A 27,376-nucleotide genomic window follows, 5' to 3' on the forward strand; every position below is an offset into this window, starting at 1 on the left:
AAAATTACACCCATTGAACAGAAACCCCTTGTTCCCCCTCTCCATCCATCTGCTGGCAACAACCATTCTACCTTCTCTCACTATGATTTGGGCTACTCTAAGTACTTCATTTAAATGGAAACATAGAGTATTTGTCTCTTTGTGGCTGGCTTACTTCACTTAACATAATGTCCTCAAGGTTCATCCAGGTTATAGCATATGTCATAATTTGTTTCCTTTTTAAGCTGAATGATACTCCATTCTATGTGTATACCACATTTTGCTTATCCATTCATCCATCAATGGACACTTGAATTGTTTTCACGTTTTAGTTGTGAATAATGCTGCTATGACATGGGTGTACGAATATCTCTTTGAGACTCTGCTTTCAGTTCTTTTGGGCATATACCCAGAAGCAGAATTGCTGGATCATATGGTAATTCTATTTTTTAATTTTTTGAGAAACTGCTATACTGTTTTCCACAGTAGCTGTACCATTTTACATTCTCGCCAACAGTGTACAAGCTTTCCTATTTCTCTATATCCTTGCCAGTTTGTTGTTTTCTGGGTTTTTTATTAGTAGCCATCCTAATAAGTGTGAGGTGGTATCTTATAGTTTTGATTTACATTTCCCTAATGATTAGGAATGTTGAGCATCATTTCACGTACTTATTGGACATTTGTGTATCTTCTTCGGATAAATGTTAAGTCCTTTCCCCATTTTTTAATTGAGTTGTTTGCTTTTTTGTTGCTGAGTTTTAGGAATTCTTTGTAGTACTTCATTTCTTCTCATTACTGAATCATATTCCATTGTATGGATTTACCATATTTTATCAGCAGATGGACTTTTGGGTTATTTCCACTCTTTGGCTAGTTTGGTTTTAATTTGCTATGTGTACTGAAAACAGTACTACACTTCTCTAAAGAGATCATTCAGGCCTTTAACTTGTGTGACTTTTCATGAAATTGTTTGTTTATTCTACACGTATTCCATTTTATGAACTCTTGACAGTCTTCATTACTTCCTGAATCTGTTCTGAATGTTCCTCAGGCCTTTACTTTCCTTTGTGATAATGGCTAGTTAAAATTTGCAGCTACAAAGTTTAACTTTCAAACAAGTGGCCACATTAATGACCTTTCCCTTACCCCCCGCAAATGTTCTAGAATTGTAGTCAGAAATTTAAAACTAATATGAATATGAACTATAGAGGTTATAGTCTACCACCCTTTTGGGTTTTTTTTTTTTATTAATCTTAGGGAAAGATTTTCATTTTCAACTGGCAGAGTCAGTTACTCAGTGGAATAAGGCTTGTGAGGGAGAAGGGTTGGACTGCATAAATAACTGCAAATTACAATGAAAACTGTAGTCCTTCCTCTCTTATGCAAAGACAGGTTAACAGTGTTTTGAGGCCCAAAAGGGTAGGTAAGCTCGATTATCAGGCAGCTGCTGATTAGGGATGATTCCCCCTTACCAACTAACATATTTTAAATTTCCATAAACTACCTAAGTCCTTTGGAGGCAAATAAACTTGTCTTTCACATATACTGTCATTTGCTCTTTATATTTTTATTGAGTTAGGTAATCACCAAAATAATTCTTACTATTTATATAGTGTGAATAGAGTTCATTATAGGTCACGTAGAAACCATACGTAGGTTAAGTTGTAGGAATTTCACCAAACTAGGAATCAAGAAATAGTCTTCTAGATCATTACTTACGGGACCTTGGGCAAGACACTAAACCTCTTTTTCCCCATATGTAAAAAGAGGATAATGATGCTTGCTTTATTTTTATTCATTATTTATTTATTTTAGCCTTATAAGGATAGAGATTAATAAGACAAAAAGCTTTTGCTCAAGAGAATCTTATACTCACAGCGAAAAAATAAGTGACAATGAATATATATATATGTATGTTCATGTATAACTGAAAAATTGTTCTCTACACCGGAATTTGACACAGCATTGTAGAATGACTATAACTGAATTTAAAAAGTTTTTTTTAAAAAAAGAGAATCTTATATTTGAGTAAGAAAGAGTCACATAACTAAGAATAATACAAAAAAAGACAAAAGAAATCTGAATGAGACAATATAACAGTGTGCTTGCATTTACATTATGAAATACATAGAAATGATTAAATGTCTTCCTCGCTAGAGTCTCAAATAAGAGAATGATTATAAAAATACTTATAAAATGTAAAGTGCTACTGAAATATAGGTTTGGAGTTAATTTCTATTATTATAACTAGGGACTTTGGAATGATTATAAACAGTGCCCTAAAGTCTTTGAAAATAAAGAGCCTTCCTGTGATCATAGAATTTCAAAGGTTGTAGACAAAGAGATTTCAACCTGGGTTAGAATTCAGGGACTCTGTAAACTTGTATGGAAAAATAATTACACCTTTCTTTTCACTAACTTTCTGACTGAAATTTTAACATTTTCAATTAATATAGGCAATAAACTACACTAACATTAGAACCTTTGCCTTTGTCACCAGTAGAAATCATTTTCATAGTCACATTATATATCAAAATGTTTTTAATCGTCATAACTTTAGAATTAACAGTAGTTATTGAATCTGCCGCTAGATTTTATTTAATGTATTAATGGAGAAACTCATGTATTCACATTTTAAAATATTTTGATAACTATATTTCAACATAACTAATTTAATATAATCTTATATATTTTATGCATTAAATAATATTCTAAGAAGGTGTCTATAGACTTTACAAAGGGTTTATGACACCAAGAAAAGAACCCTTTTTGTAGACTCTTGAGAAATGGGAGGTAAATGGTATTAATTCCATTTTATATTTGAAGAAGCAAGAGAGAGATACATGATGTTGCCCCCAAGTGTTAACTAGACCAAGAGAGGTTGGAAAACAAAACAAAAGCCATAGTTTCAGTTTTTTATTTGGTCAGTGCATAAATAAAAGTAAAGAAAATAAAGTAACTATAATAAAATTAGAAGAGGTCTATGCATTTTATTCTCTTTCAAATATTCAACTTATGGCTTGTATTAATGGGTATATCATTTTCAAGTAATTATTATGAGTAGAATGTCTAACTAAATTCAGTTTGAGTATTTGTGTTTGTTCTTTTAATCCTTTAAAATTCTAAAAATCAACTGTAATTTAGAAGTGAAATAAGTATTTTCAAATTTGGAATGCCAGATATGGATAGTGATAGTAAAATACTCACATTTATTGAGCCCTTGCTAGATGCCAAGTACCTAGTCTATGAGCTTTATATGTATTGGCTCATTTAATCCACACAACAACCCTCTCAGGTATTTACTATTATTCCCACTTTACACAGAGGCACGCTGAGGCAATATACATTTGGCTAAGTAACTTACCCAAGGTCTCACCTCAAGTTAGCAGTAGTTTTGAAGATACAAAATTCTTTGTCTTTTTTAAAATTTAGATTTGCAGACAGAAATAGAGGTAATAAAAATTTCCTAAAGTAGTAAAAACTCAAATTTGATAAGATTACTACTGCATTCTGGATTATTGTGGATTTTTTCTTTCCCCAGCAGACATTAATTGATCATTTTTTATGTGTCAGGCAGTGTACATAATGGATTAAGGGGCTCATCTACCTGTCCTGTAGATGCTGGTTTCACCTAAGCACTAACCCAAGTCTCTTCTCACTGTGTACTCTCCCTCAGTGCTATCATCCACCCTCTTGGTTTTAATTAAATTTATCTACTGGTAATGCCTAACTTTTAATCTCCAGAACAGATCTCTCTCCAGCAGCAGGCTTGAATCTCCAACTGCTGCTCACTTCTACCCTTGTCTAGTACACATCTCAAACTCACCTTATCCAAAATTTCATCTTCATCCCTGTCTTACACCTCTTCTGCATTTACTCAATAAGGGCAGTCTTTGACATTCCTTATATCTCTAAAATCCGTCCCCTTTTCTTCACTTGCATTGCTACTACTCTTAGTTTCAGGCCATCATCATCCTTCGTTTAGATTACAGCTTTCTAACTGATTTACCTCCACTGTTACTGCCTTCCAAGACATTTTTTAGATTGCTTTTAATTTTACATTATATAGTCTCTGAAAAATGCAAATTTCATAGCATATGAAATTCTCCTACTTAAGTCCTTCAAAGTCTCCTTCTACCTTTGGGTAAAGTCAAAATTTCTTAACATTGCTTACAAAACCTTTCAGGGTCTGATCTGGACTACTTTCCAGCCTTACTCTATACCGTCTTACTTTTCTTGTAGCATTTCATACTTTAGCCTTCCTGAACTTTTTTTTAATCCCTCCCATCACTATAGTAAAAGAAGTTAGAATAGATGCTATGGCAGTCTCTAAACGCTTACCTCTTTCTATACTTATCTCTGAATGCTAAGTCTGTGAGCCAGCACAAGTCTGTAGACCACACTTCGAATAGCTTTGAACTATAGTATACCACATGGATGAATTTTACAAATGAAATATTGAATGAAAAAAGCAAGTTATGGAAGACTGCAACAGTATAATTTTCTAAGGCTCACAAACAAGCACAGTTAATTTTGTTTAGGAATGTGTGACTGACTACAGCATAGAACTAAACGAACTTCAGGGAAGTTCTTCTGTGGAAAGAAGGATGGGGTAGGAAAGAAATGCACAAGTGCAGTAATAATATTGGTGTATTCTAATTTTTAGATTAGGTAGTAGGTCAACATGTCTATTTTCTTATAATGCTTCGTAACAGATTTTTTTCTTATATGTGTAAAAAAATTTTTTTAATTAAAATAATTATGGGAAAAATTAATGAAGTTGATTTTTTCTTGGTATATCAATCCTGGAAAAAGATAAAGACAGAGCACTAGTTCTCAGTGTCACATATATATACATAAAACACTGTATTCATTGTTTCAGTGGGTGTGAAGCAAAACTTTGAATGGAAAGCAGCAAAATCATGAACACCAATTTTTTAAAACTCAGGCTATGAAGTAGTAGAAGCCATTTCAGGAAGTATTGCACAGTGGCATCTGTATTTTATATGAGGCAGTTAGGTTGGACAACATTTTTTTCTTCACGTTTCTAAAAGTAACCAACAATAAAAAAGAAGTATTGTAGTGAACTCATAGAATACCAACAATCGAATATTATTGTTCACATTTCTCTGAGTTGGAAAGTGTTTTAAAGCTTTCATTGACTGTTTCTCTTTGAAAAACACTAAGATGGGAAAGATTGCTTTTGCAGCTCAAACTTGTGCCAAGAAAGTAACATTAAAGGTTGCACATTAGAATCACCTGGGAACTTAAAAAATTTTTATTGAGGTGAAATTCACGTAACATAAAACTAACCATTTTAAAGTGAACAGTTCAATGGCATTTTATATATTCACAATGTTGTGCAACCACCATATCTGTCTAGTTCCAGAACAGTAACATTTCCATCATATCACAGTAAAACTCTTTACCCGTTAAGCAGTTCCTCTCCATTCCCCCTGTCTCCCCAACCCCTGGCAACCACTAGTCTGCATTCTATCTTTATGGATTGATCTATCCCCGATATTTCCTATAAATGGAATCATACAATATGGGACCTTTTGTGTTTGGCTTCCTTCACTTAGCATTGTGTTGGTGAAGTTCATCCATGTTGTAGCATGTATCAAAAGTAACTACTTCATTCCCATTTATGGCTGAGTAATAGTCCATTGCAGTACATACCACAGTTTATTCATCCACTGATGGACACTTGGACTGACTTTTGGCCAATTCGAATAGTGCTGCCATGAATATGCATGTACATGTATTTGTTGGAGTACCTGCTTTCAGTTCTTTTAGGTGTATACCCAGGAATGGAATTGCAGGGCCATATCATAACTTTTTAAACAACCACCAATTGTTTTACATAGTGACTAGACTATTTTGGATTCACTTGGGGAATTTTAAAAATACATAGATCTAATAAATTTTTTATAGTATTTTTCAAACATATCAGTGTACAGTTACTTGAAATTAAAAAAAAATTGATCCATCACAATAGAGTTTGAGAAGCATTGCATAGTTCATTCATTTTAGTTGCTGTATAATATTACACTCTTGAATATACCACTATTTATTCCTTCTCTCTTTGATAAACTTGTGAAGTGTTTGCAGCTTTTGACTTCTATAAACAACATTGCTATGAGTATCCTCATATAGGTTTTCTGGTGCAGTTGGCATCAATTTCTAGGGTATTTACTTAGGCGTGGAGTTGCTGGATAGTAGAGTATGTGCATCTTCAATTTGAATAATTGCCTTAGTGTTTTCCACACTGTTGTACTATTTCATCTCTCACTATTGCCGTACTAGAGTTCCTAAAAGTTCAGGAAGGCTAAAGTATGAAATGCTACAAGAAAAGTAAGGGGGTATAGAGTAAGGCTGGAAAGTAGTCCAAATCAAACCCTGAAAGGTTTTCTCTGTTAAGGTTTGACTCCTACTGTAAAACACATTGTTGTTTCACTGAGTCGTGGGGATTTTGAAGAGAAGTCTTAATGAAAGTTCCATTTACTCTAGTAAACTTTTACAATTCAGTCTCTAATAACTTTCCCTGGAATACTTCCTACATTTTGATGAGAGGCAACAAGTTGTAAAGGCAGAGACACAGACTTTGAAATCTTAGTTTGATCTCACTGCTTGCTAGCTTTGTTGTTTTGGGCAAATTACTTAATCTTTGTGAGTCTAGTGTGTAAGGTGGGGAGAATACCTTTCAGGTAGTTGTTATTAGTATAATGAAGCAACATGTTTAAAAAGTACTTTACACAGTGCCTGATTCATAGCAGAAACTATCAAGGTATATTTTCATTCAACAAATATTTATTGAAGATATATTTTATGTCAGACCAGGACTGGAGATGGAGAGATAAGCAAGATAGCTTTTATGTTATGTATAATATTGAAAAATTTGAAACAATTTAATTGCCCTATGTTAGGATTGATGATTATGGTACATTCATAAAATGGAGTGCTATGCAACCTTTAAATATGGTGAAATGTTTATGGCCGTGTAAGAAAAAAATTACAAGAGGATTAGCCCTTTTTCATATAATTTATACACTATATGTGCATTGGAAAAAACCTGGAAGGATTTCAAGTATATACACACTTCAGTGTTCATCATGGTTACTAATTGATAGTGAAATTGTGTTTTAATACTTTCCTTCCTTATGTATTCTCTATGCTTTTCAGGCTTTCTACAGCTAACATACATTACTTTTATAATCAGGAAAAAAGGTGTTATGAAATTGTTAAGTTGTTAAAGGAATGTTGACTTAAACCTCACTAACTGAAAAATGGTTTAATGTTTATGAAGGAATAGTTATTCAGGGATTTAATTTGTTGCTAGTTTATGTAAGCGTATTTATTTACCAGAATTAGGTAGAGAACTGGGTAACATCGAGATTCTTTCCATGTTGATTATTTTCTATATGGAATTTTAGGTTAAAAGTATGACTTTTTTTGAAACTTTTTTCCTGCCCTTTTAATAGGCCAAGTAGCTCAGCTTTTCCATTTTGTTCTAGCTTTGTCATATATCTAAGAAGTCCTCATTTGGGAAAATATATAAGCATTTTTTTTTTTTAAAAAAAAGGTAAATTTTTGATTGACTTTCATTTACTTTACTTTTTAAATGTTCTATTAATGGAATTAAATGGGCATTTGACCAACAAAATGAACTTTTTTACTCTCATTGGTGTATGCATGGTAAAATAGTAATCTCAGAAAAGTCAATTTTTCTTAAGAGAAATCTTGCTTGCTAGAGTTAATAGATACCGATTTTTGTCTGACCAGGAATTACTCTTAATTCTAAGGAGAAACTGGAAGCACAATGGGAGATGACAGTGAGTGGATGAAACTGCCGGTTGATCAGAAATGTGAACACAAGGTAAGACTTTTCTGGAACTCACATTTCAGTGTCATTGGCTTGTTTTGTCAGCAGTTATACATATGGTGTAGTATAAAGCTGCCTAATGATTATACAATACAACTGAAAAACAGCATACTTCGGGAATTGGGCAGTTTCAGCAGGAAAATTTCTCATGTTTGAATTGTTACATCTTTAATGCCATATTACAAAGAAGTAATAACTAATACTTGGATATAAAGTGAGATACATTCATAGTGGCCTGTAACGAATTCTAGAAGGCCTTGGCAGAATATCATAAATATTAAAACACTTATAAGAAAATGTTTATTAGTTAATCTGTTTTGAAAACCATCTGGATTTCTTAAACTCCTTTTTCGTTTCTAATCTGGAGTCCTTTGTTCAAATTACCTAGTATAAGTTAGTCGTTCCCCCTACCCTGCCATTAAGGGTAGATAATAATATCATTAAATTTTGTTTTGTGTCAAAATACTTTTTTTTTTTTTTAGCTGTGGAAAGCAAGGTTAAGTGGGTATGAAGAAGCCCTGAAGATCTTCCAGAAAATAAAGGATGAAAAGAGCCCAGAATGGTCCAAATTTTTAGGATTGATCAAAAAATTTGTGACTGATTCCAATGCAGTGGTTCAGCTGAAAGGGTTAGAAGCTGCACTTGTTTATGTTGAAAATGCCCATGTAGCGGGAAAGTAAGTAGTTTCTTTCCAACTATTCTGGTAAAAACTCCTGTCTGGTGCTACAGGAATTAATTTATGTATATTTATGGATCATTGTGCTCAGACAGATAATCAGATAGATATCTTTTAGAAGATAATCATTTCTTAACTTTCATAGCTCCTTGATTTTTTTTCATGTTTTTTATTCAATCTTTATTTGCTCTCAGAAGTTTAAGTGGTACATGAGATTTCTAAAAGGGAGCAAATGAGAAATCAGATCTTGAGTTTTTACTGTAAGGTTTAATGAGCAAGTAATTTTCCTTTTGAGACCTTTGCATGGGAATTATTCTAAACTAAGAGGGGAAAATCTTTAGTAACCTTTAGAAGAAACTGAGGTTGGTAGCAAAGGCATCAGAATTTCACTGAAAACATTTGGGCATTACTAAAGTCTTTTTCTACAGAGTTTCCAGTCACATCTTTCTCTCTGTGATCATAGGCATTTTTGTCTCTTAGGAGAGATAATGCTAACTAAGCAGTCTCTGTAATTCCTGGCTTATTTGACTTAAGCTGTGGGTTTCTAGTCACCCCAGTCTCCCATACCTCATGAACTTGATTTTTCTATTGCTGGTCTTTGTCATTGAAAGGAGCCCTCCAAACCAAAAAAAAAAAAAAAAAGGGGGAGTTGGGGGATCCTTTTCTTTAATCCCATAAGAAATAGATACAGCCATCCCTCCGTATCTACAGAGGAATTTGTTAAAGGACAAAAGCCCCCACCCACACCCCCAAGGCTAGCAAAATTCTTAAGTCCCTTATATAAAATGGCCTAGTATTTGCATATAACCTACATACATCCTGCTGTTTACTTTAAATCATCTCTAGTTTATTCTCAATATCTAATGTAATGTAAATGATATGTAAATAATTGTAAATACAATGTAAGTGATGTGTAAATAATTGCTGGTTGTGTGTCAAATTCAAGTTTTGCTTTTTGGAACTTTCTGGAATTTTTTTTCCCCAAATTTGCTTTTTAATTGAAGTATAGTCAATTTACAATGTTGTGTCAATTCCTGGTGTACAACATAATAGTTCAGCCATACATATACATACATATATTCGTTTTCATATTCTTTTTCATTATAGGTTACTGCAAGATATTCAGTATCGTTCCCTGTGCTATACAGTATAAACTTGTTTTTTTCCAAGTATTTTGTATCAGAATTTAGTTGGATCCATAGATGAGGAACCCACCAATGTGGAGAGCTAACTGTACTTGACTCCAACCTCAAAATTTATACCAAGAAGGACAGTCATTAATTTGACAGTTGTTAACCAGCATCACTGAGTTTCCCTTGCCATTCATTAGTGAGACCATTGCTTTTAATTTCTTTTTTTTCCTAGTACTAGAAACTTTTTTGACAAATGCTGGTTTGTAGTACAGGTTATAATTAATTTAGAAGAGACTCAAAGCAATAAAGTTCTGTAAAGTCTTGCCAAGCAGTCAGGGACAGCCTTCTGTTATTAAAGGTACATATCCGTTCCCTCTGTGAAGAAATTCTCTTGTCCTAAGAAGTGTTTTAAATGATTTTTTGCTTTTTTGAAAAATATTTTAAGAACTCTATAATCTTATTTTTCTAAAATTTATCTATATATCTAACTGTGCATATAGAAAAATCTGAAAGGATGGATACTAAAAAGTTGAAAGTAGTTTTCTCTGGGTAGTGGGATTTCAAGGGATTTTTACTTTCTTGTTTAAATTTCTTATATGTGTAAATAGACACTATGGTTCTGTGTTGTTGTCTGGTGTGACATGTCTTAAACTTTTATGGTTTGCTTAAGGTTTTTTTTTTTTAATGTTCTTGAACATATATTTTAAAATCAGACTCATTTACTTTATTTCTAAGCATATAAAAAAGTATTTGTTTCCCCCACTTTCCATGACCTTTTCCAGCTTTTTCTACTAAAGAGTGTTTTTATGGATGTGGTTGTTGTTGTTTGTAATCTATATTACAGAACCACAGGAGAAGTTGTATCAGGTGTTGTAAGTAAAGTGTTCAACCAACCCAAAGCCAAAGCCAAGGAGCTAGGCATTGAGATTTGTCTAATGTACATAGAGATTGAGAAAGGAGAGGCTGTGCAAGAAGAGCTCCTGAAAGGCCTGGACAATAAGAACCCCAAGATCATAGTGGCCTGTATAGAGACACTGAGGAAAGCCTTAAGGTAAGACCTTTTCTTTTTGCTTTAGTTCTTTTAACTAGAATATCTCAATTGAGTTTGGGTTCCTAGTTTAATTAGAAATGAAAACTGCTGGGCTTGATTTGACAGGCCACACCAGCCAAGAAAGTGACCTGGAAAAGCTAAAGCCATTCCTCAAGCGTGGCACTTTGTATTCAGTAATTTAACCTTCAAGTGTGTTTCATAGTTTTTTACCTAAATCTCTTTCTAATGAACATGAGCAGGGGATATTTCTGACCTGATACCAGATTATGAATTGACCTTTTCATAGAAGAGCACTCCTCAGGGTATTTAAGCACCTCTTTTTCTCTTGTTATCCTCAAGCATAAACTTGTACTTTGAAATGTTGACTAAAGACACAGTTTGTTGGCCAAAACAAACCTTTGTTTAGATGCTTTTTAAAACAGAAGCAAATGCTGTATGCCTTTAAACAGAAGCATAGCAACAGAAGTAGAAAATAACTTTTACTCTTATGTAATAAGTTATTTTCAACCCTAGAATTTCTTGTTGTTTGGCAGTGAAGTTTTTCATGAATGGGATCTCTTTCAGGCACAAGCGGCTGTAATTTTCTATGGAAATCTGAATTAGACAAACCACTAGTTTGTCCTGGTTTGGCAGTCCTTCTAATCCAATACCCTGTCCCCAGTACTATCCACGTGAGACACTTTAGAAAGCAGCTCTAGTGAAATCCTAAATGTGTGATCTACTGGAGTGAAGACTGTCCCAACTCAGCTCTCTTGTGATTTTCTGTATGACCTGCTTATTGGAGAATATGTTTTCTTTGGTGTTTATCATACGTGAAAGTATAAACGTTCTTAAATTTTGTTAAACTATCTTCAGTTTATAAGTCTTTAAACTTTTACATTGTCTTTTGCTTGGTTCATAATGTTCTTTTATAAAATTTGACTTTCATTTAGATTCCTTTGTGATAACTTTTTCCTTTTTCCTAGCCTACTGTAGTGTAATAGGCATGTATTTTGGTGAGTAAATAGTGTGCTCATTCTGTCATCTTAGAAATTTAGTGAATTGACTGCATTATCAAGGCCACTTTTCTTTGTAGATCTTTTCTGTCCTTAATAATGGACTTCTTAATAAAAACATATACTATATTCTGCCTTCAAATTAGGAATTTCTTATCTGGAATTCTGTAAACTCTGGCTATTTCATTTTTAAGCTGACTTGTAGAATAAGCGTAGAAAAAGAACAAGTTAGGTATATTCTTATGTCTTCCTTATAGAGGTTGTTGTTTAGTCCCATCCCTGTGTAGTTCTTTATTTGTCCTAGAGCGTCTCAGAATCTGTGGTGGAACTAGATAGCTATCTGGGACCTTCAAGAATCTTGAGATCGAACTGTTCATTCCTCACTTCCAGAGCTTCCTCAAGCTATCTATGTTAGTGATAGCTTCAGGAGACCAGAAATGTTCTGTGGCCCCTAAAATGGGCTTCTAGAACTCTCTTTTTTAATTTTTCTTATAGTAATATGTATAATATCAAGATTAGGTTTTGTGTTGTATCTATTTTCCATGTGGACCTGCTCCATCTGTTTGTTTTTTTAATTTCTTTCAGAAATAGGCCAGGATAGTAAAACAAACCAACAAACAAAAATCAGATGAAATAGTAGTAATATAAAGGAGAATTAAGAGGTCCCAGTTGTTAGGTTCTCCAGACACCATGATAAATATCCCGAAACAGAACGGTTTATCATCACCATAAGTTCTTATTTTTTCCTTTAGTCTTAAAGGTTTGGTGAGCCAAGTTAGAATATTTTTTTCTATTAAAAGAGATTTTAGAGGAAATCTTGGAGATCATTTAGTTTATTTTCATGTTATGATAGCTACATTTGAACTATTTACACAACCTGGTATTTGTTAAATACCACTTTCTACGGAGAGTATTTTTACAGTGTCCTTTAATCTGTTCGTCAGTAGCTATTACTAAAAAATTTTGTTTCTTTTGTGTACGTGAGATAAATCTGTGTACATTAGATAATAGATAAATAATATTTATGGATCCTTCTACACAATGTCAGTGTTCTTTCATAACTGAATCTCTTGCCCCAGAATTTCTTATTCAGAAATGTTAGCAGTGAACCAGAAAGCTATATTTGACCATTTGGGAACTTAAAAATGTAAAAAGTGACAGATATATAATGTTAAATACACTACCTTTTTTTTTTTTAAGAGTCAGCCTTATTTTTTTTAGAGCAGTTTTAGATTCATAGCAAAATTGAGTGGAAAATACACCCCTGCCCACTTCTCCATGCATATCTTCCGCAACTATTGACGTCTCACACCACTGTGGTACATTTGTTACAATCAGTGAACCTATGTTCGTTGACGATAGTACATCGTTGTCACTCAGAATTCATAGTTTACACCAGGGTTCCCTGTACTTCCTTTTTAAAAGAAGTCAGAATGCTGCTGTTTTCTCCATAGAAAACTGAAGCAAAGAGATTTAAGTCACCTAAAGTTACAGTGTGATAGCTTTGAAGTTAGGAATAAAGCACACACTGCCGGGATTAGTGATCTGTCAAGTGGTGTGAATCACCATAATTACATAGAAGAGCTAATAAAAGTTTATTACTAGTAGATTTCACCATCTAAGTATTTATAAATTGATTTGTTCATATTGTAAACTTTTATATGTATATACATACATATTTAAGATATTACAGTGTTGGATTTTTCTTGCATTTGACTAATTCCAAGTCTGGTACCTCAAAAGTTAGTTTTAAAATGGTAATATTTTGCATTCTGGGCATTAAATAATATTCTTGGAAAACATCTAAGCATAGATATTGTTATAAGCTCCTTTTTTCTTTTTTCTTAAAAAAAAATTAACCTATTATCTCTCTATTAATATATAGATACGGAACTATATTTGAGTGAATTCAATCTAACACTTTACCCAAGCATATTGCATGTTGACAATTTTTGTTTTCCAATTTTTACTTCTAGTGAATTTGGTTCCAAAATCATCTTACTGAAGCCAATTATCAAAGTGTTGCCAAAACTCTTTGAGTCCCGAGAGAAGGCTGTTCGAGATGAAGCCAAACTAATTGCTGTGGAGATTTATAGATGGATTCGAGATGCTCTGAGACCCCCATTACAAAATATAAACTCTGTCCAGGTGAGGCACAAAGTCTTTTGGTTATCTTTGTATAAGGTTAATATGAAGATATTTCCTACCTGTCCTTGTTGACATTCTGTCCTTACAAATAATTATTTTTCATTCTTAATTTTGAAATCATTGTTTTCAGAGCATACCTGTTTCTGCTGTTTCTTTGTCCTCTCAAGTTAAATGCTGTGCATTCAGTGATGCCAGTATGTTAAGTATGGACTTGAATCTACAGCAGTTTACGAGATCCTTTTACAATACTGTTGGGTGGCAGGACTTAATATCCATTTAGACAAAATGCATTCTGTCTGTTTTTTTAATTTGAATTGGTTTTGGAGACATTATATGTGCAAATATATCTGAATTCATTAACTAATGAGAGTGTTCTAAAAAATGTATATAATAATACACGTAAATAAGAAATAGGGTTGCAATATATTTGTAAATATAAATATGTTCTCTAATAGCAGAGATATAGATATATTTTTAAAATATTTTATGATATTTGCAGTTGAAAGAACTAGAAGAAGAATGGGTCAAACTACCAACAGGTGCTCCCAAACCAAGTAGGTTTTTGCGTTCCCAGCAAGAACTAGAAGCTAAATTGGAACAGCAGCAGTCTGCTGGTGGAGATGCTGAGGGAGGTAAGACTGGTTTCTATAAAAATGAGCAAGAATGGCTCTGTCACAAGAATCTGTGTTCACAGGGCACATTTTATAGGACTGCCATTTAATAAAACATAAGTTGTTCATAGGATTAATAACTCTGTTCCTTCCTGTATCAAGATTTCAGCAGGGGTATGAAAAGATAACTGATAACTGTTTGATAAGTAAAACCATTTCATCCATTTTTAAAGTTTGTTTTGTTTTCCTTCTGGAAGGTGGTGATGATGGTGATGAGGTACCACAGATAGATGCTTATGAGCTTTTGGAAGCAGTAGAAATTCTTTCCAAACTTCCGAAAGACTTTTATGACAAAATTGTAAGTAATGGTAAACTTCTTTCATTTATTTCATTTTAAATAATCACTTGAATATAATTAGAGAATGCTCTGCTAACCCTTTTCCTGGTGCACCCTCTTGCACCCCGTATCTTCCCTAATGAAGTGAGTCAGACATTTCTTCTTTGTTCCCATACTGCCTTGTATATGTACCCACTTGAGCACTTTTTTTCACGTCTTGCCAGAAACTCAGACATTATTTTTCACTTATCCTCTTTTCCTCATTGTTTCTGGTTTTTACCTTTAAGTATCTGTCAAATTCATCCCCCTTTCTCCATCCCTAGAGTTTCTTTCTCTACCCCACGGTGTCTCTCTCTTTCTTTTTTCTTTCTTTATACCCCAGGCTTTCTTCGCCTTGGCACTGCTGACCTTTTTTGCCAGGTATTTCTTTATTTTAAGGGGTTGTCTTGTGCCTTGTAGGATGTTTAGCAGCATCTCTGACCTTTCCCCCACCAGACATTAGTATTATCATTCCTCCAAGTCATGACAATCAAAAATGTCTCTGGACTTTGCCAAATGTACCCCGAGACAAAATTATCACCAGTTTAGAAAGTCTTATCCCAACCGCTACAATCAGCTCTTGCCTTATATGCTGCAGTAGTCTTCTTGCAAGACTCCCAGTAGGCTCTTGTCTCCTTCCCATCATATTCTACAATATAGAGGTGTCATTTTTGAAAATGTTAATCTTCCCATATTATTGCCTCGTTAAAATCCTTCAGTGGCTTTCATGGGTTTTAAGATGATGTCTGAAATCATACTGTAGCCATTGAGGTCATCTGTGGCACCTTTCAGGCCCTTGCTTACCTTCCAGCCGCGTCTCTAATCGCTCTCACTCTCCCTGCTCCAGTCATAATGAACTTCTCCCAGTATCAAATGCGCCAAACTTTTATTCCCCACCTGACTAAACTCTGGGCCTTAACATATGCTGTTCTTTCTGCTTTATAACATTCTTCTACCCACATTTACCTCATACTATCTTTTCATCCTCTAGATCTCACCTTAAGCATCACTTTTGAGGGTAGATCTTACCTGACAGCCTAAATTGGCGTAAGTCCTCTTGCTGTATTACCAAAGCAGCTTGTACTTCTGCTTTCACAGTGATCATGACCTGGTAGTTATTTGTTGAAGATCTTCCTATCTGCTTTCAGCTCCTTCAGTGTCTTCTTATATTCTCATTAACAAATAAATATTTGATAAATTGAATTGAACTATTTTCTCCTCCAAGGTGATGGGTTTGTCGTCTTCTTTGTATCCTCAGTTCTTTTAAACCATGGGTATTCAAGTTATTGAATGATTGCTTGACTTCTGGTGAAGCATACTCTACTTTATGGCCACAAAACAGAAGGATTAGTATTATACCTACAATCTGGAAAACTAATACCCAGATTAGAACAATTTTGGTTGTTGATTGTATGATTGTTCTTTTCTGGTCTTTCTAATGTTGTCAATGTGGAAATTCCTCTCTCCAGTAGCTGTGCCACTGTGAGATATGCTAGAAATGCTTTATATCAATGTTTTCTGTTTAGAGCATTCTTAACGTTTACCTAGAAAATGAGAGGGAAAGTCTATGGCACCTCATTCTGTTTACTTATTGTAGAACATTAGGATTATGAAATGTTATAAAAATACTTTTATATATGAACAAAATTTTGTGTATATGAATAAAGCATTCTGATTGGCTACCCAGTTTTGTAATTTTGATTTCTAACTAGTTTTAGAAAGTTTCTGAGAACAAATTATCTGTCTATCTATCTATCTATCTATCTATCTATCTATCTATCTATCTATCTATCTTGGAATTGGTAGCATGCAAGAAATAGACTTTTATTTTGCTTTCTTATTTTCTATTCTACAAGTGACTCATATTATGTCTACTTGTAGGAAGCAAAAAAATGGCAAGAGAGAAAAGAAGCCCTGGAAGCTGTAGAAGTACTGGTGAAAAACCCCAAACTGGAAGCAGGCGATTATGCAGATTTAGTAAAAGCACTGAAGAAGGTAAATGTGAGGAGTTTCAGCACTGGTATCGCAGCAGCAGACCAGGCCATTGAGTTTCTCTTCATCAGTCATCTTTTTTACCACAGTTGCACTGCCATTTAGGGAACACTATTAACGATTTTTTAATTATAGGCATTTTTCAAGGGTTATTTAAAATGATTGTCCTAGGTTAGTTTAGAGGTATTGATTTTCAATCTTTGTTTAACATCACTTTGACTTCAAATATGCTATTTGATAGCTTGTACAAACATTAAGAAAAAGAGAATCTTGCTGACCTAGAACCAGATATTCCAGTTTTATAATTCTACGAAATGAGCTTTTAAAAATGGCTGTATTTAATGTGACAAATGTGAAATATGAAGAGTGTTTTTTTTTTATTAGTTAGCAAGTGATACCACACTGTATTGTATCAGCATGTAAAGCACAGGCTGTGGGGATATGTCATCAGTTACAAAGCCAGTAAGTACTAAATAAGAAAGGAATATTTAAGAAAATACTTCTTTGGTATTGCTTAGGTCCAACTGAGTTGAGTGCTGGGATAGATATTTTCGTATGTAGTGGCTTTTCATGAAATCTGAAAGTGTAGATTAGACAATTGTGGATGTAGTTACAGAGCTTAAGAACCAACTCTGAAGACATCTTTTTGAATACAACAAGGTTGAAAACATTTTGTTTGCTTTCTGAAAAGCCTGAAATTACAGAGGATTAGAATGGTGGAGGAAGGAGGTTAATCTTTATATGTATATGTAAGTAGAGTATTTGTCATTATCTGTGGTAGTTATGTTCTATAAATTCACCACAACCACTGAGTTAGCAAATGCTGAACCTTTACTCTAAGGGGAGGTACAAGGTTAGGGTCCTGCAACCTTCTGGTCACAACATTTTCATTAACCAAGACATAATCTTGTTTTTTTCTGTTTGAAAACATCTTATTCAGTATATACTATTATTCATTAACATTAAACTCACAGCCAACAGAAATAGAACCTGAAAAAGCTTACCTAACACATGTATTTTCTCTGGAGGGCATATCACAGCCTTTTTTGCACATAGGAACACCAGACAGTGTTCCTATTAGCGCATTGCATTTTAAACAGTGAAAGCACCAACAAAAAGCACAAAAATTCAAAAACTATAGCAGTAAATAGACCGTGAAAAAGATACTTGTTTACAGTGTGAAAGCTGGAAGAAGAAGGCAGAGTATTGCATTGTTCAGTCTCATCTCAGTCCACATCAGGTAACTGAGAGTTTTCCCAGCTCTGGTTATCTATGAATAACCAGGAAAGTGCCTCAAGTATTGATTTGGGGGTTATAAGTTAATTGTAATGAGAAGATGAATTTGCAAATGTGAAATCCATGAATAATGAGGGTGGACTGTATTTTCTCATAATTAGCCTTCCTATGCCTTCCTCCAAGTAGGATTTGGAGGCAGGGATGTGATTTGTCAAAATTATTGTTCATTGGTCTTCTGTCTTGACGAGCACAGACCCAGGCAAGACTACAGTCATCCCTTGGTATCAATGAGGGTAGAGGAGACGGGGTTGGTTCCAGGAGCCCTCACCCATACTAAAATCTGCTCAAGTTCCTTATACAAGATAGCATTCCACAATGAGTATTGTTGGCCCTCCATACCCTCAATTACAGAGGGCTGACTGTAACTAAAAGAAAATTGCCCTAGGAAAAAGATTTCACCAACCTGGAGCCTGGGAAGAAAGAGGAAGGATAGAAGGCACTAAGAGGAAGTGAGAGTCTAGTGACCTTGAAGAGAGCTTCAGATTCTCTGTAAGCTCTAGCATATAATTTTTATCAGGAATCTTATAGAAACATGATATATTGCTGTTACTGAATTCTTGATACCTCAAATAAAAGCTTTTATTTATCCTTACCTAATGATTAGGAATGTTAATTGGAATCAGGAATGCTGATAATTGATGTTCTCTGTGTGCATTTTCTTAGGATATTAGCTTTTCAGATGAAGACTGTTCTGTGATTTCCATTGGCATTAGGACTATAAATGTAAGCCCTCACTGTATTCTATACAGAGAGGACCATAGATTTTATATTTGGGTAGACATAGTGTATTTCTGTGTGATCTAGGGTAGCAGGAGGCCCTTTTCCTCTTCACATGGTGGAGTGGGTGCAATTAATCATAGGCTACAAACAAGTAAAAAGAAACTTAATTTTGTGGCTAAAATATTTAAGACAATGAAAAGTTAACCTCAATATAAATTAACCTGAAACATAACATTTTGTTTTTCATAGTTTCTATTTGATTTTAGTTACATGTAGACAAAAATAAACTTCATATCTATGTTACATTGACTTATGTTGGTCTGTATAGACAGATCCCTCTCCCCTCCATAAACAGTCTCTTCCCTCTGTTGTCTATGTCAAGTAATCCTGCTAATTTCCCAATTGTTTTCTTTTAATGCAAGTAGTTAAAAATTATTCATTCTGAAGTCTGTATGATATTCCTGAAATTATTTATTAAACTGTCTTCTTTAGAGTTGTCACCTGACCTAGCATATTTTGTTGGTTTTCCTGTTCTCACGGGTTATAGTTCTTTCACTTATAAGATTCCTTCCCCCCACCTCCCACCCCACCCCCTACACCCCTCAGGTAACTTCTTTGACTTTGCCAATTACCTGTGGGTATTGGTTGATATATATGTTTTTTAATCTTCTCATAAGACAAATGAATTTGCCACAACATGAGTTTAGACGAAAAATACACTTTAGTAAAGAAAGGAAACATTTGGAGTCAAAGCAGACCTAGGTTTGAATCACAGCACTACCATTTGTTAGTTCTATGACCTTGAGCATTGTTAATCTCTATTTTAATTTTAAAATTGAAATAATAGTAATATCTACTTTATAAGGTTTGAGTGAAAATTAAATAAGGATTATAAAGCACCTATAAAATTAAGGCATCTAATTTGTTTTTAATACATGTTAGTCTCTTAATCCTTATTCCTCAGCAATATAGGGAATATATGTAGGTGCCAAATAGAACTTCCTTGCTTGCTGTGCATTAGGGATTCCTTAATTCAGGGATTCTGAAAGTGTTCTGCTTCTGGAATACCAGATCTTAAGGATTAGATAAAATCCAAAATAGAATGGAAACATTACTTCTACCTGGGAAAAGAGTGGGAAGAAAAGGGGGTTGGAGCACTTAAAAGTAAAGCAGCTTTTTAACACCAGCTGACTTGTACAGTATACCACAGTAAAATCTTAGCAGGAAGGAACTGAAGCATTGTCACTATCTTGCTAAATTGACACAGATGCAGATACTACCTATGACTTTTGATGAGTTCTGGGCTTTGTAGGATATACTGTATAGGAGGGTGGTAGTATAAGCATTGCTGGAGGAGACTGCTAAGAGACTCAAGGAAAATCTGATGATCATTAGGTAACTAAAATAGCTGCAAGGCCAGAAGCTCCCTCAGAGCAATGGTTGCAATGACAGTTGAACTCCCATGGGCTTCTTGAACGTACCTTCAGCAATTTCTTCTGGTGTTTCTTAGGTGTAAATGTTAGAGCTGTTACCCTGTAGTGTCTTTCAGAGACACTGTCTTTTGGCTTTCCCTGCCACAAAGCTAAGTCAGCAGGCCTCCAGCTTCTCTGCCATTATCAGAGTCACCTCCTGCACAGTTGTGCAAAGCTGACAGCCCAGACTACCACCAATGGAGTGTTAGCAATTTGATATAATGGTTTTATGTACAGTTTATTGGTAGAACTTTAAGGTAGGAGACTAAACATAATGAAGGGATGTTCCCAAATTTGAAATTGTCAAAGAAGAATCTTTTCTCTTTTGTAGGAAACAAAGGTGGCTATCCATTACATAATAGCTTTCAGAGTTCTTTTAAGAATACATTTTCAGTTTCCTTTTACAAGGCTGTGACTCTTTTGTTTTCCTTTTTCCCTGCCTTTGTAGGTTGTTGGAAAGGACACCAATGTCATGTTGGTAGCTTTGGCAGCAAAATGTCTTACTGGCCTGGCTGTTGGGCTAAGGAAGAAATTTGGACAATATGCAGGACATGTAAGTAACATTCCTTTTTAGATACAAATGAACAACATTATCAAGAATGACAGGCTAGTTTGCTTTATGCTTTAAATCAGCTCTTTGGCTTAGATCTTTTTATATAGATAATACAAAAAAGTATTTTATGGTCATTTCCTATTTTAAAAAATAATGTACTTATATACTTGAGGCATTTTATATAGGTCACATTGTTGATGATATATCAGTTTATTAAAAGAAACTGACTAGAGACATTTGTTGACTATACCGTTTCCTTTGTATAAATTTGGAAGCAATCAAGTTTGGTAACAGTTTTAATAAGTTGAGATGTTTTCTTTAATTCTGGCATCTGTCAGTTGGCCTCTAAATCTCGTCTCAACTACTTAGAATGGCTTAGGATCCTGAAAATTGACTGTACTGAATGTTAGGGTTCAACTTGCTAACCACTTGATCATTCATTTCCCCGATTGACTTAAGAGTCTCCTAAAAGTATTCATGTGCCAGTTTTATGTTGTGAAGGTAATATCTAACCTCACCTAGTTATGGTATTTGGAGCTTAGTTACTCATAGCATTAAAAATAATTTCACAGAATCTAACTGAAAAAAAAAGGACACTACCAAATAAAAATAAATCATGACTAATTTGTTACTAGGAAAATAAATATAAGGATCTATGAAACCCTTAGACATAGAAATCACGAGTTAGAGTAAAATTATAATCAGTATTTTTATAGCAGTCTTTATTATATAATATCTCCATGTGTGTATGCTATCAGTGTATTGACTAGCTTTTGGTCAGTTTTGTGTTACTTAGAATATTTTATACTTTTGTATTAGAAATAACTCTTCAAACTAGAAAACAATTCTTAAAGTATGTTTTAATTTACTAAATTATACTTGGATGATTACCTGGTCCTCTAGTTTGAGTTCTGATTCTAGCTTTGTGACATTTTGGTATGCATCTTAAAGAATGTCTCTAGTGCTGTTATAGTTTGGGGTATTTTTCCCTCCCTTAAAATTATATCATATACAGTGTTTGATAACAAGCATGTTAATGTGGTTCAGCTTCATTTTCTTTAGCTATTTGTATAAGCTTATCTTTTTGGCAATATATGAAAAAGTGAACTTTAGCTTTATAGCCATTAAAATATCTTGATTTTCAATAGGTGGAGGGCAAATGGGTGAAGGGAATCAATTGTATGGTGACAGATGGAAACTTAAGTTTTTGGTGGTGAGCATGCAAAAGTCAAATTACAATGTTCATGTGAAACTTAAAAACCAGTGTTACCTCAATAAAGACAAACAAAAAACAATTTTAAAAAGTATCTTGATTTTCAAGCTTATAACTAACTCCTGGTATTAAAAAGTCTTATATTTCTCCATGGGAACTGTATTCCTTCTAATCTGTATCACTTCTGTGAATTTTTTTTTTTAATTGGTTGGGGGGGTGGGTGCCATTAAGCTTTGCTATCTATTTTAGACCTTAAAAGAACAACTTTAATTTGCCTCCTAGCAAAGTGCCTGGCACTTAATACCTATATTTGGCATTCAGTAAATATTTAATGAATTAGTGACAGTTTACAAGATACAATAAAAATTTTAATAATTCTAACTTTACTGAATAAGAAGCTCTAATTCTGATCAAAATTGCTATAATTTCTGATACCGTTTCTTCAGTGTGGTGAAGGGGCAGGTGACATCCCAGTCCAGTGAGATATATCAGAATCTTGGGTGGTGAGGAAGAATTGTATAATTTACCTGTTTCCCTACCCTAAATCCACCTAATTGAGAATCATTTTGTCTCATAAGAGATGTTATTGATAAAAATGACTGTATAGTTTATATGACGTATAGATGCAAAAAAAAAGGTTGAGAAGCATTGCTTTGGTGGTACAGGTGTAAGATTGTTCCAGCATAAGATTCTTGTGCCTTTCAAGAAAGGAAAAGACTTCTTATCCAACTTAGATGTTTACTTTTTTTGGTTTATTTTGGTAGAGCCAAACATTGTTTATTAACAGTTTTATTGAGATATAACTTATATGCTATAAAATTCACCCTCTTAAAAGTGTATAATTCAATGATTTTAATATATTCATAAGGGTGGGTAACCATCACTACTAAATAATTCCAGAACACTTTCATCACTCCAAAAAGAAACCCTATATCCATTAGCAGTCACTCTCCATTCCTCCCTCCCGCTGACCCTGGCCACCACTAATATACTTTCTGCCTCTATGGATCTGATGTTTCGTATAAATGGAATCATACATACGTGGTCCTTTGTGACTGGCATCTTTCACTTAGCATAATGTTTTTAGGGTTCACCAGTGTTGTACCATGTTTTCTGAATATATTCCAACTGTTCACTTTTAAAGGTTGTACCAACCATTTTGGAGAAATTCAAAGAGAAGAAGCCTCAAGTGGTTCAAGCCCTGCAGGAGGCAATTGATGCAATCTTCCTTACTGTAAGTTGACAACAAGAGTTTGCGGTTTTTTTCTACAGTAGAGTTTGTCAATGTAATGTTTTGATTGTTCTTTACAGTTGAGAAAAGTTCATTGACCACATTTTCTTTCTAAAGACCACACTACAGAACATTAGTGAGGATGTTTTAGCAGTAATGGATAATAAAAATCCAACCATCAAGCAGCAGACATCTCTTTTTATCGCAAGAAGCTTCCGCCACTGCACTGCTTCTACCCTGCCAAAGAGCTTACTGAAGCCCTTTTGTGCTGCTCTACTTAAGGTATAGACTTTCTTTGAAATGGGGGAATATTTTACACTGAGGCAAGATTTTTTTCTACTAATTATGTACAGTGACTGCTTGATTTTAAGACTGTAGATTATTGTCTTAAGGAGCAGACCCTCTGCAGCTTTGGAAATTGAATCCAAATTCTTGTACTGTTTTGTGTTCCTATTCTTGAAGAAAAGCACAAATTAGCTTTATAATTCCACTAAACATTTTGTTTCTTAGTTGGCCCATAAACTGATACCAGCTGGATGTGGCCAAGTATAAGCATCCAATTTAGGGTATTTGAATATCATTTGAATGTGAAGCATTTTAGATAATGAGTAAGCAGAAAAGAAAGCACTTACTTGCAATAGATTACTAGAGGTTTCCTTTGAGGTTTCCTTAACTCAGAATTTGTGAGGAGGGTGGAGGATATAGCTCAGTGGTAGAGTGCATGCTTAAGATGCACGAGGACTTGGGTTCAATCCCCGGTACCTCCGTTAACAGCAAAAAAAAGAATTTGTGAAAGAGTAACTGTTAATTGGCAAAAAAAAAAAGCTAAGCTTAGCTTCTGTGAATTGTAAAAAGCAATTTTTTTTATCCAGCAACCATCAGTCTGAATTAAAATAAATAATACCAAAAGTACCTTGTATTAAAATCATTTTGCTTACTTCCGCACTATAGCACATCAATGATTCTGCTCCAGAAGTCAGAGATGCTGCATTTGAGGCATTGGGTACTGCTTTGAAGGTGGTTGGTGAGAAAGCAGTAAACCCGTTCTTAGCTGATGTGGACAAACTCAAGCTTGATAAGGTAGGTTAGTAATGGATAGTAATGAAATTGGATAGGAGTCCTATCTCTGTGCATTATGAATTTGTATCCTTTTGATCAGAATTCTTGATTAGTAGAAATATCTTTCAAATTAAAAAATAATAAAATTGACCAATCTGGTCAAGGAGGTAAAAAATGATGTTTTAAGTAAATTTTGTTTCTAGTAACTGGAAAATTACCTTTCTAAATATGAATGTATTCCATCAAAAATGTGGTTGTTGTAATTTTAATAAATTATAATTTGCATAGAAGTAAAATGTAAGATATTATTAATGTATATCTACTACTAAGGAAGTCTGGATAATTTGTTGAAAAAGGAAATTTCTCTCTGAATTCTCATGCAGTTGTGTTTTAGAAATGACTTATTAAGTAATGGAGTAATTGTGTTTCAAAGTTGGACTCATTGATGTCTATCTCAATTTCATTCTCCAGATCAAAGAATGTTCAGAAAAAGTAGAGCTGGTACATGGTAAGAAAGCTGGACAAGCAGCTGACAAGAAGGAGTTCAAGCCTGTGCCTGGAAGGGCTGCTGCTTCGGGGGCTGCAGGAGATAAGGACACAAAAGACATTTCAGCACCTAAAACAGGACCCTTAAAAAAGGCACCTGTTACTAAGGTTAATAGATGACTTGGAAAATATAGTTTAAAAATTAGAATTTAGTAAGATAGGGTCTGAATCTCAGGTTCATGGTTGTTCTTCAATATGATTTCATTTGAGAAATGAACTCAATACCACATTCAAAAGACAGCAGAACATCTTTTAATGAAGACAGCATATTCCAAAAATACATTTGGTTATTTGAAACTTTAATAGAAATAAAAATGGTAATGAAGATATAAGAATGCATTTTAAGGCATCAGAAAGTACCATTAAATAATGAAATAAAATGTGGCAAGGCACTTAACATTAATAACGGCACTTAACATTAATAACATCACCTTGGTCATTTTGTTAATAATGCTCCGGAGTTGCAGGACCAAGTTGCCATTCTGTCAAGGTCTTGTTGCCTTGTGTTGTAGAAGAGGGCAATTGCCCAAGGGCAAATATGGCATTCTTTCAATGAATACTTCTCCTGGACTTGACTCTCTTAAGATGAAGGCATCTTCTGCAGATGCAAAAAGTTCAATTCTCTTTCCCCACCCTGAATCCCAACATGGAGTTTGGAAAAGAAAACTGATATTTAATGAGCTTCACTTTGTGAAGTATTTTACCTACATAGTTTCATTTAATCATCATTACAACCCTTGAGGTAAGTGTTTTGTGGCTCATGTTTTTCCAGGGCCCAGCAAGGTTAAGTGTCCTGCACATGCTCTTACAGTTCACTCTGGTATTTTCATTGTTCATTTGTTTGTTTGCTTGTTCTGTCTTCCCACACTGTACTGTAAACTTTGAAAGATAGAGATCTTGTCACTGCTTGACCCCCTGTGCATAGAAGCGGTTGTGGCATATAGCAGTAACTTGGCATATATTTGTTGAATGACCAGAGTTGCAAAAACTGGGATATGAATTCAAGTATCTTTAGCTACAGAGTCTGTACCTTCCTTCATGTTATGCTGTCTCTTCAGTATTCTAGTACAGGAAGTTGTCTGCAATTTTCTTCTTTCTCCCCAGCTCCTGCCTCTCCGGACAATACCTTAAGACTTTTTCTTATCTTGCTAAACCTTTCCATGCTAGCTGGCTTTCTCTTATAAGGAATTCCTCTCCCCACAGCTCCCCCCCCCCCCCAAAATAGGCTGTATGTGGGGTGGGGAAGGACCTGCTTTAGTTACTCTTTTGATGAGATAAGGAGAACAATATTAGCCAATAAACTTACTAAGCCAATAAGCACATATGTCTATTTTTTAAAAAAGTAGATTTGTTAATTGAGGTACCTTCCTATACAAAGTGCTGTTACAGAAAAAGATCCAGAAGAGATGTTCTGGTTAATCAAAGAGTGTAAAATTTTCTATTTTTACAGTTAGAAGACAATTAAATCTTTCTTTATGGGATTGTTATTATGATCCAAAAAATCATACTGCTGATAGAAACTGGCAAGTATTAGAGGTTTCCATTTGATTAAGAATCAGCATCTTAGTTTTGCTAACCACACGTTAAAATCTGAGGATATGTTCAAAATAACATTGATTTCAGAACAGGTCTGGATGTTCAAAATGAATTTGGTCCTCGGTCATTTTATCTTTTCTTTTTAAGTTTGGAGCATTGCTTAACAAGTATCCAAAATAAGTAGAAGGAATGGTGTGAACAGTGATGTGTGTTGCCATATTAATGTTACTGTCATTGGCTGTGTACCTTACTATTTTCTTGTGACCTTTCAAACCTGGGGTGAAATAAATTTAAATCAAGATATTTTAAATAGAATATTAGCAAATAGAATCCAGTGGGTACAATAAAAAGTATGACCAACTGGAGTTTATTCTAGGATTGCAAGGATGGTTTGATATTAGAAAAATTACTAAATTTAATTACCAAAAGAAATCTCATTTCAGACATTGAAAAGGAATATAATAGAAGGGCCCTGTGGCTTAGCTGGTCAAAGTGCCTGTCTAGAAAAGGAATATAATAAATTTTATCTTTTTTTTTTTAATGGAGGTACTGGGGACTGAAACCAGGACCTCATTCATGCCAAGCATACCCTCTACCACTGAGCCATTACCCTCCTCTTCAGCATATCTTGTTAAAAATTCTTAACCACATACAAATTGATGGATACCATGATAGGATTAAATATATCATTTTTGTAGATTATATGATTGTATTCTTGGAAAACTCAAACAATTCAACCATAGAACTACTAGAACAATAAAAAAAAAAAGGTATTCAGTGAGATGGCCATCTTCACATAACTAGAACACTCACTGAGGTTGCCATAACTTAGCCTCTCTCTCTTCACAAATTAGTTCTGCAGTGAGTAATAATATATCCTCATGTTACTGGAGAACCTTGTGGTTAA

The 27,376-nt window shown here is 34.2% G+C and overlaps 1 protein-coding gene and 1 non-coding gene across 4 annotated transcripts in view; both read left to right on the top strand.

Annotated features, from left to right (window-relative positions):
• Positions 1-27,376, top strand: part of CKAP5 (cytoskeleton associated protein 5) — an 89,780-nt gene that overhangs the window by 22,660 nt on the left and 39,744 nt on the right. For 2 of the 3 annotated variants that reach the window (XM_011000653.3, XM_011000654.3), the window contains exons 2-13: positions 7,762-7,855; positions 8,344-8,537; positions 10,515-10,721; positions 13,693-13,864; positions 14,364-14,496; positions 14,733-14,833; positions 16,733-16,846; positions 20,780-20,884; positions 23,242-23,331; positions 23,446-23,610; positions 24,280-24,408; positions 24,859-25,041. In XM_011000653.3, the coding sequence (XP_010998955.1) occupies positions 7,799-7,855; positions 8,344-8,537; positions 10,515-10,721; positions 13,693-13,864; positions 14,364-14,496; positions 14,733-14,833; positions 16,733-16,846; positions 20,780-20,884; positions 23,242-23,331; positions 23,446-23,610; positions 24,280-24,408; positions 24,859-25,041 (1,650 nt within the window). In that variant the 5' untranslated portion in view covers positions 7,762-7,798. The remainder of the gene's footprint in view (positions 1-7,761; positions 7,856-8,343; positions 8,538-10,514; positions 10,722-13,692; positions 13,865-14,363; positions 14,497-14,732; positions 14,834-16,732; positions 16,847-20,779; positions 20,885-23,241; positions 23,332-23,445; positions 23,611-24,279; positions 24,409-24,858; positions 25,042-27,376) is intronic. The other variant, XM_011000656.3, reaches the window with a different exon arrangement.
• Positions 24,023-24,095, top strand: TRNAL-AAG (transfer RNA leucine (anticodon AAG)). Its single transcript has one exon. It is a non-coding gene; the product is annotated as a tRNA-Leu (tRNA).

This window comes from Camelus dromedarius, chromosome 12 (assembly GCF_036321535.1).
Source record: "Camelus dromedarius isolate mCamDro1 chromosome 12, mCamDro1.pat, whole genome shotgun sequence".
Classification (NCBI taxonomy): domain Eukaryota; kingdom Metazoa; phylum Chordata; class Mammalia; order Artiodactyla; family Camelidae; genus Camelus; species Camelus dromedarius.